This window comes from Myodes glareolus, chromosome 11 (genome assembly GCF_982192425.1).
Source record: "Myodes glareolus chromosome 11, mMyoGla1.1, whole genome shotgun sequence".
NCBI lineage: Eukaryota > Metazoa > Chordata > Mammalia > Rodentia > Cricetidae > Myodes > Myodes glareolus.
The window spans coordinates 40,673,536-40,683,490 of NC_142036.1; the positions used below are offsets into that span (position 1 = coordinate 40,673,536).

General features: G+C 44.0%; 1 protein-coding gene across 1 annotated transcript in view; it reads left to right on the forward strand.

Annotated features, from left to right (window-relative positions):
• Positions 1-9,686, forward strand: part of Nek9 (NIMA related kinase 9) — a 38,946-nt gene extending 29,260 nt beyond the window's left edge. The window contains exons 19-22 of the mRNA XM_085697375.2: positions 516-709; positions 3,324-3,485; positions 5,558-5,764; positions 7,212-9,686. Of these exons, the coding sequence (XP_085553501.2) occupies positions 516-709; positions 3,324-3,485; positions 5,558-5,764; positions 7,212-7,334 (686 nt within the window). The 3' untranslated portion in view covers positions 7,335-9,686. The remainder of the gene's footprint in view (positions 1-515; positions 710-3,323; positions 3,486-5,557; positions 5,765-7,211) is intronic.
• Positions 9,687-9,955: the final 269 nt, after the last annotated feature.

Genomic DNA, 9,955 nt, shown 5'->3' on the forward strand with positions numbered 1-9,955 from the left:
AAACAAAAGAAAACAAAAGAATAAAAATTTGGACCTACAGGATGACTCATGGAGCAAAGTCTCTTGCTGCCATTTTGACAGCCTGAGGGCAGTGTATGCACATGGTACACAGACATGTGCACATGATACACAGACATGCATGCAGGCAAAAACTCTCATACACATAAAATAAATCTTTTTTGTTTTTGTTTGTTTGTTTGTTTGTTTTTTCCAAGACAGGGTTTTGCTGTAGCTATCAAACCTGTCCTGGAAATAGCTCTTGTCAACCAGGCTGGCCTCGAACTCACAGGGATCTGCCTGCCTCTACCTCCACCACTGCCCACCACTGCCCAGCTTTTAAATTTTTGTTTGTTTGTTTTATTTTTTTTTAATTTTTTAAAAACGTTTTTTTAAAACAATTTTTAACAGTTTAGTGTCAGGTATTTGTCTGAACACTCTACTTCGTGCAGCTCTAGGAACTTAGAGGATGAGTGGGTTTGGCAGATGGTCAGTCTCTCCTTTTGTACATCTACCAGCGGTTCAGAGCTCCAGCCCAGGCGGCGGTGGCGAAGAGGAGGACAGCCGGCGGGAGTCGGAAACTCCAGATCCAAGTGGAGGCTTCCGAGGAACAATGGAAGCAGACCGTGGGATGGAAGGGTTCATCAGTCCCCCGGAGGCCGTGGGCAACAGTTGTGGCGCTAGCAACTCCTGTCCTGGCTGGCTTCGGAAGGTAATTCCTTGGAACAAATTCTTCAGAGGATGAGTCTGTAGCAGGAGTCAGTAAGGGTTGCGTGGGTGTCTGTTTCTTGTGCTAGCTAATTTAGACAGGAGACCAAGCTTCAGGATCCCACCTGGAAGAAGGCACCACAAAACTAATTCTGTTTTCATTTCCAAGAAGAATGATATGGTTTTCACAGGGTTTTTTTTTTTTTTATTCTTCTTCTTCTTTTTAAGAAAGAGTCTCAGTTTGTGGCCCAGGCTGGCCTGGAACTCACGGAGGTCCACCTGTCTCTGCTTCCCAAGTTCTGGGATTAAAGGCGTGCGCCACCGGTGGACCCAGCTCCTTTATGCCTGTATTATTAAAGTGAATGTAATAAATTCATGTAACTTACATTTTTTATCTTTGTAACCCATGTCAAAGATATTTTTTATTTTTATTCTTTGAAAATTTTGTACATTCTATTTTGGTTATATTTAATTCAGTCTTCTCCCCCAACTCTTCCCAGATCCAGTCCCCCTTACTATGAACCCAACTTTGTCCCCTCGTTTTTTTGTTTTTTTTTCTAAGCTCATCATGTATAGTGTGTGCTGCCCATATGCTCTTGTATGTGTGTCATTCCACTGGAGTGGTCTTTCACTAGAAACAGGACTTCATTCCCGCCGCTCTTCATGCCGGGGCTGGGGCCGGGGCCGGGGCTGGGGCCGGCTTGAGCTATCACAGCTGTCACAGCTGCTGTGCGCTTGTGTGTGCAGCTGCCCTGCTGTGTCCAGGGAGCACTGTTTCCTTAGAGTCATCACAGCCTGTGGCTCTTCCCAGGTTGAGAGATATGCTGATCAGTGAATAGAACAGTCAGTCATTAGGAGTCAGTTTAATAGTATGTCCATTTAACAAAGTAGTAGTAGTTAGTAGGATCCCCCCTAGGGCCTATGAGCTATCTATGCCACATTTTTGGTCCCAATAACAGTGCCAGGTATGGCATTCAACTTGTGGTACAGGCTTTATATTCAGTCAGAAAGTTGTTGGTTACTCCAGCGATATTCATGCTGCTGTGCACCAGTGAACATGTCTTGCCAGGCCAGTTGTTATTCACATTAGGTGGTTCCCTTTCCTCTGCTGGTGTACATAGTAACTTTCAGCAATTTGGAAAGCTCACTGGTAGGGATAAGACTTTCAGGGGAGTGCCAGCTTGGCTTCTCTATGTTCTAGGACTCAACTATGTGATGTCTATGTGATGTCTTCAGCAGTAAAGTCTTTTTTAAATACAAGGACTCACTTGTATCCCCCCAGCTGTCCTAGAACTCACTATGCTGATGAGGCTGGCTTTGAGTCACAGAACCACCTGCCTCTGCCTCCCAAGTGAGCAATACGGTCTTACTCTTAAGTTCTAGAGGGTAACCAGGAACACTGGCCATAGCCTATAATGTTTAGGGCTGTATGGACCCTCACTTGCCAACAACTCCAAAAGAGGTAACCCATTTCTAGCACTGGATCATTTGTTTGTTAGCCTGTGGTATCTAGTAGGGGCATCATTGCTCCATTATAGGGTAACTCTATACAGGGAGGATTAACAAAAGTCATTAGGTAACTTACTGTTGTATGTGCTTCACACATAGATAAAACGAGTTTAAATGGTATTGGAGTGTACCTGTACAAAAATTAAGCTCATGGATTATATACTGTTTGTAGAAGTGAACTATTGGGCAGTTGAAGTGCCTTACAATAGAAATATAGTTTATTAAAGATAAAATACAGACAGTAAACATGTAAACTATTGTCAGGCAGTGGTGGTGCATGCCTTTAATCCCAGCACTCAGGAGGCCGAGGCAGGTAGATCTCTGTGAGTTCAAGGCCAGTCAGGTCTACAGAGCAAGTTCCAGGACAGGCTCCAAAGCTACAGAGAAACCCTGTCTCAGAAAAGAAAAGAAAACTATTTTATATTAAAAGATGGAATTTCTATCAGTAAGACCTTATTCTTACAGAAAATAGATTGCACAAAAGTGTCTAGTGACCACTGTACTGGTGGTTATTTCTCAGTGACGAAATTGAAAGTGTTGATTTTTTTGGTGTCCTTAACCCACCTCTTGCTTTAATCTCCTTGCCTCAATCACTAGTATGTGCAGCATGGCCAGCAAACATCTACAGTTTATGGGTTTTTTTTTTCCTAACTGGCCTGGAACTCTCTATGTAGACCAGTCTGGCTCCAAACTCACAGTCACTGCTGAGATTAAAGGCATGCACTACCACACATGGTGGAATTTTTAGTTTTTACGAAAGGGTGGTGTGTTGATCTTCCAGTATAGCTTAGCTGGTCAGCTGAGGGTAGAGAGCAGAGGAAGCAGCACGCCTCCAGCCTCAGCCTCCTGACCAGCTAAACGGTGTGTGGAGAATTGTGATGGGGAAATGAGTCAGCTACAACTGCTCTTGAACTTGAGTCTGAATTTTTATCACTGAAGAAAGGATAGCAGTTTGTTTCCAGGTTAGACAATATATGTCGTTAGCCACCACTATTCTGTCCCACTAGAGGGTGCTGATGTCACACAGAATGAAAGAAAAAGCTACAGAGAACTTGGGAGACTGTAGACTGCTGCAAACACACTGATGAGATTCTTTGTTGCGGACCTAGGAGCTGGAAAACGCAGAGTTCATCCCCATGCCTGACAGCCCAACTCCCCTCAGTAGAGCGTTTTCAGAGTCTGAGAAGGACACCCTGCCCTATGAAGAGCTACAAGGACTCAAAGTCGCCTCTGAAGTTCCTCCAGAACACCAGCCCCCAATAGGAGCCTGGGTAACTGAGTTTTCTGTCTTTAACCTCAACTAGGTAGATGGTGATTGTGAGTTCTTAGGTTCTTCTGTCTTCACCATGTCTTCTAGTTCATTGGGCCACACCACACTGTCTCTTTGGTAGTTCTAAGAGCCACGCTCAACCTGTTAGCACCAGAGGGTTTTTCCCCTCTTCCTCAGAAGTACCAAAACTGAATTGTACATTTCCAAATTAGTCTTTTGTTGTGATGTGTTTTTTTTGTTTCTTTGTGAAACAAATTCTGTAGCCCAGCCAAAGATGGAGGATGACCTTGAACTTCGCTACTCCTGCCACCACCTCCTAGATGATATTACAGGCATGTGCCACACACCCAATTAGGGGGTACCGAGTATGCTACCAGGGCTTTGTGCATGCTAAGCAAGTCCTCCACAAACAGCCACAATCCTAGTCCCCAGACTCAGTTCTCATGGCACCATGAGAGCGAGTTGAGCTAAATATAAGAAGTAATGCCAGGGTCTGGCATGGTGGCACACACCTTTAATCTCAGCATTCGGGAGGCAGAGGCAGGTAGAGCAGGTGAGTTTGAGGCCAGCCTGGTCTACAGAGTGAGTTTTAGGACAGCCATAGGTTTTATAGAGAAACCCTGTCTTTTTTTTTAAAAAAAAAAAAAGTGGAAAAAAGAAATAATGTCTGTAGTGTGTAGAAGGAGCAGCACATATATGTCCCCTGTGTAGAGTGGGTTGTAGTAACTCAGCAGCTCTAGAGCAGGGGGTATCAGGCTTAAGAAGCTGCATAGTTATCGCTTGACTTTGTGAATTGAATAGTGTGATTGGGCTGTGTGTGTGTGTGTGTGTGTGTGTGTGTGTGTATGTAGTACCCAACTCCAACATTATAGCACAAATGTAATCACAGGTGCAGGGTGAGTATCTTTTATCCAAGTGCTTGGGACCCAGAAGGTTTCTAAATCTCATATTTTGCTGGATTTTGGAATTTTTGCATATATATAATGAGATATCTTAGGCTATCTAGGACCCAGGGCTAAACATAAATTCCTTTATGTTTCATAGAGCCCTTGTAAACTTAACTTGGAGGTCATTTAAGGCCTTATTTTAATAATGTACCTATTCTGAACTGCAGTCCGTCTCAGGAGCCTAAGTGTGGCATTTTCCACACAGGTTTGGATTTAGGAACATTACTGTGATACTCAACCTGTAATACATTTTTTGTTGTTGTTGTTTTGTTTTGTTTTTTGTTTGTTTGTTTGTTTTGTTTGTTTGTTTTTGTTTTTTTTTTTTGAGATGGGGGTTTCTCTGTGTAGCCCTGACTGTCCTGGAACTCACTGTGTAGATCAGGCTGGCCTCAAACTCACAGAAATTTGCCTGCCTACCTAGTGCTGGGGTTAAAGGTGTGCACCAGCACTGCACCACTGCCCGGCTTGATTTTTTTTCTTAATTTATGTTTTTGTTTTTGTTTTTGTTTTTTTTAAGGCAGGGTTTCTCTGCAGCCCTGGCTGTCCTAAAACTCGCTCTGTAGACCAGGCTGGCCTCAAACTCAGAGATCCACCTGCCTCCAAGTGCTGGGATTTTGACTCTGACCTACTAAAAAGTATATAAGGAATAAAAATCAGGCTAGAATAGTAATTGAAAGCCTTCCCAGGAGAGAGGTAACAAACCTTTAAAACTTGAAGGTGGACTTTCCCCTGGCTGTGCTCTCCGTTTTTTCCAGCGACCTCTCCAGATCGCGTCTACGCTGTCACCAGCCACATTTTAGGAACCATGTCCTCACTGTGATCAGAACTAGTTCCAAATAAATTCATGCTTTTTTTCTCACCTCAGCATTTTTAAAAAGAGCATATAAAAAAATAAAGATTTTTTTTTCAAAATCCTCCCAAATAGATGATTCTTACTGTAGCCTAATGAGGCCTAAGCACTGAGAGTTCCCTTGTCCTATTAGCACCAAGTGCAGTTGAAATCCCGGCGTTTCTGTTTCACTGGCACCTGTTCTTGTGTACATTTGTCTTACTGTCTTGGTTAAAGTGAAAGCTGTTTGCACCGGGACCCATGGCAGATCCTCCTGCATTCTCTCCTTGTTCGTAGCCACCCCGACTGAATCCTGCAGTACCGTGTGCTGGGAAAGCATTGACCTCACCCACCTGTGTGTGCAGCACTCTGCAGGCGGAGGTTGAGAGGTTGCGGGCTCTGGTGTTAAAGTGTCTGGATGAACAACAGAAGCTACAACAAGAAAACCTCCAGATTTTTACCCAACTACAAAAGCTGAACAAGAGATTGGAAGGAGGCCAGCAGGTGAGAGCATTCTTGAAGAGTAACTGAATTTCTAAATCTGCTTTGAAAGTTCACAGACTGTAAGGTACTGAGTCAACTTTGCCCTTTGTGGTTCCCTGTCTCTTAATAATGTGATTCTTGGGCTTGATTCCAGGAGCCTTGGACCTACTTAGTTCGGGTATCTGGGTTTTATCATTTTTAACACCTAACTTAGTTTTCTAATACTAGTTGTTTGTTTTTTCTTTTACTTTTATTATGAAAATATCTAAATATTATAATGAATACCCTATGCCTACTATATAGGTTCAGTAGTTATTAAAATGTCATTCTATTTGTTGCTTATGTGTATACATAATTACTTTAACCATTTTGTGTGTGTATTATTTTGTGCAATAGTGGAGATGAACCCAGTGTCTTGCACATGATAGGCAAATGATCTACCACTGAGCTACGTCCCTAGCCCTTGCTGATTAAAGTAGATTCTAAAAATGATGTAAGACTGGGGAAATGGCTCAACTAAGTAAAGAACTTTTCACATAGACCTGACAATCTCCCGAGCAAGGGTTCCCCTTCTACCTGCAGAGAGTGGCATGGGCACACTCACGCTCTTTTCTGAAAACTAAAGTTACAATTATGGCTTATTGAGTTCAGGTTAAATAGTTGGGGAAAACGTTTTGCATATGTTGCTTCTTGGTATGAGTGAGGAAGAGTCCTTCCTTGGCTTTGTCTTATGTGAGTCTGGACTCATAACTTTGTCAACAACCTGCTCTATGTAAGTTGTTTAGAAGATCGAGGGAAACAGTGTCTATGAAGCACTTCAGAAGGTAATGTCCATTCCTGAGATAAGATTGGCGTGGTAGCAGGCACAAAGGTTTTTTCATCCAGGATTGATGGTGGTAATGGGGGGGGGGGTTGGTTTTTGTTTTTGTTTGGTTTTTTTATTTGTTTATTATGCATACAATATTCTGTCTGTGTGTCTGCATGCAGACCAGAAGAGGGCACCAGATCTCATTTCAGATGCTTGTGAGTCACCATATGGATGCTGAGAATTGAACTCAGGACCTTTGGAAGAACAGGCAATGCTCTTAACCACTGAGCCATCTCTCCAGCCCTTGTTTTTGTTTTTTGAGACAGGATCTCACTATATAGTCCTGGCTGGTCTGAAACTCTGTAGACCAGGGTGACTTCAAACTCATGGAGACAGATCTTCCTGTTTCTGCCTCCTGAGTGCTGGGATTAGAGGTGTGCACTGCCACTCCCAGCCATTTTATTTTCATACTAATACCCCAAATCCCATGGGCTTGGGCAAACCAGAAGTAGTTACTCTACCTGCATAAATGTAAAGATGGAGACTGTTTCCAAGGCACTGCCATCAGAGCCTTCCTCAAGACTGTGACAGCAACTCCCGAAGTACCTTGGCCAGTGCAAATTCATTCATTGCTAATGTGAAACTGCTTTGTCTGGACAGGTGGGGTTGCATTCCAAAGGAACTCAGACAGCAAAGGAAGAAATGGAAGTAGATCCGAAGCCTGACTTAGATTCAGATTCCTGGTGCCTCCTTGGAACAGACTCTTGTCGACCCAGCCTCTAGTCTCCTGAACCCACATAGCCCTCAGGAAACTGGGACCCAAAGAACTTCACCGCACACTTACCGAGTGCAGAGAGCGGCTTTCCTGGCTTTGTTCACTTGCAGACACGGAGCGCAGGGCAGAGGGAGGCTCTAAAGCACTTTCCTTGTGCATTTGGAGAGTGGCATTGCCTTTTAGATAGGATCTAGGAGTGGTATTATTGTTTCGGAGAGTGGAAGGGTCCTGTGGCCCTGGCTTTGTCATCAGTGGCTGCCATGGCAACAACAGCTCTGCACCTCATCCTTTGACCCCACCTTTGAAGAAGAGACACAGTACTCACCTTGTTTGCGCTGGTAGCACCTCATATCCCATTTATCATTTTCATCAATAATTGGAAGTTGCCTTTGGATTTTAACATCAGACATCGCACCTCTGGGTGAAGGAAGGAAGAATGTAAAATTGGAGTGGACTGTGGCCAGGCCTGGCCTGCCCAGGGCCCTCCTGAGAGTGGTAAAGTATCCCTATCTTCTCAGAAGCCTGGAGTCCAGGAAAACTTCTTGGCAGAGTCAGTCTAGAGCTTGTGTTCAGGAAGCTGTTGCTTCATGCAGCCGACTGCTTCATGGCAAAGCTTAGATTGTGTTCCCTGTGGAGGCTCCTTGAAACATCAGTGAGAAGCAGAGAAAGGGCAGGTCCCTCGTCACATAGCCAAACTTTCAGACTATGGTTAGTACAAGGTGGGATCTCCCAGCTCTGAAGGATTCCTCCCAGAGAGATGTCTAAGAGAATAACACCAGTGGGTAATGGATGGAGCTGTGGAGATCAGCAGGAGGGAAGGTAACACTTCCCTCAGTGCCTTGCCTCAGTGGCACTAAAGTCTTCTGCTCCTGTGAAGGCTTCTTTGTACTTCTAGTGTTGTGACCCTTAGGGGTCTGACTGGGATGAGTAGCCCCAGGCACCCTCTTTCTATGTCTAGTCAGTATTTTTCCTCTGTGGTGTGTTCTGAAGACATAGCATACCCAGTAAGTCGGTGTCATCTTTCATACTTGAGTGGCCAAAGCCAGCACCAAATCCTTGGGGTCCCAAAACTTGACAGGTAGAACCTGCCGAGTGAAAGGAAACTGGCTGGAAGCTCACTTCTGCTGTGTTCTTATTGAGAGGAGCAAGCTACCTTTCCCAAAAACAGGATTGTGTCCTAGAAGAGCCAACCTTCTAGGCAAGCATCTGATGGTTTCCCTTAAATGTGAGCCTTGTGCTTCCACCAAGTCTAATGAATTGCTTGTGTTTGGGGCCACAGCAGCTGCTTTGATAAGTACCACATCCTCCATGCTACATACAGCTAAACTAATATTGTTTCCTTTAACCAAAGCAAAAAAAAAAAAAAAAGAAAGAAAGAAAAGTTTGCTATCTATTTTAATATTGCAGGAGGACCTACATGTGCAGGAGAAAATTTTGCCATTTCCCTAAATCAGCAGTATAAAGGCTGGTGCTGGGAGGAAGCCCCGTCTCTGGGGGATGGGCAACTCTGTCCGATGGGATCATTGATGTCCCATTGTTTTCTCAATTCTGAGAAGCCTAGTACAATAGTACTGATGTAATCACTGAAGCCTTTTCCCAGAATAAGGGAAGGCCCAATCCTGACATAAGGTCACAAGTTCTAGGGGTCTGGCCATTGGCTGTAAACCCTGTCAGAGAGTTTTGGTTCATCATGCCAATGCAACTTTGGTTTTCTTCAGGACTGGCTGGCCTTTCGAGGTCCTGTATCCTTATGCTTACCATCTCAGCAGGTCTGAGAGGCAGGGTTAAGTCTTCATTCTGAGCATTGCTTTTGTTTGGGAACTGAGGGTCGTGGGCATGTCGCTGACTGTGGGGTGAGAGTGAGTGTTGAGGTGGGCAGGAGTCCTGGAGAGGCATTCTCTAGCAGAGCATGGCAGTGTTTTCTCTAGTGCGTTCCCATGGGAAGTCTAGGTTTGCCATTAATCCAGCTGAGAAGCTCAGTTCTGTGCCTTAGAGATAATTTGCACTTTTCAGAATTGTGCCTAGGACAACCGTGAGATTGTTTCCTCCACCAAACAGCTATGCAAACAGAACAGTTGAAACGTGGCAACCATGCACTGAGTTGAACAAAATACAAGACAGCAGAAAAGTATTCAAATGGTTTCCTATAGCTAAATCTTGGTGAATTGCCCTGCTTATCCTCTATGCAGTACTAGGTGTTTGGAGCTTTCCAGTAGCGTTGCTTTGAGTTACAGTATAGCCTGTGTTAATCCTCTGTGCCAACACTTTGCTGAAAAGCCAGCTTATTGTTAGCCAGATGCTGGAAAGGGTGAGGGTGGAGTGGTGTGGCATTTCTGTTTAAATAAACATTTAAACTCTCAGCTGACGCTGTGCTTCAGTAACCCTGTGTACCACCTCAGTCACTGGAGACAAAACACCCAAGGTTCTAGGCCATGGGAAATTTCTGATTCTGTGAGTCTACTATAAATAAATAGTAATAATGAAAAAAAATGGTCTTTTAACAGAAACAATGCGAGACATTACACAGAAACAGTCTCTGCTGTTTTCCAATCTCATTCTTGCCAGAAAAAAATCATTTGTACTGCAACAGCTTTTTTTTCCCCAAAAATGTTTGTGAAAATTCAGAAAA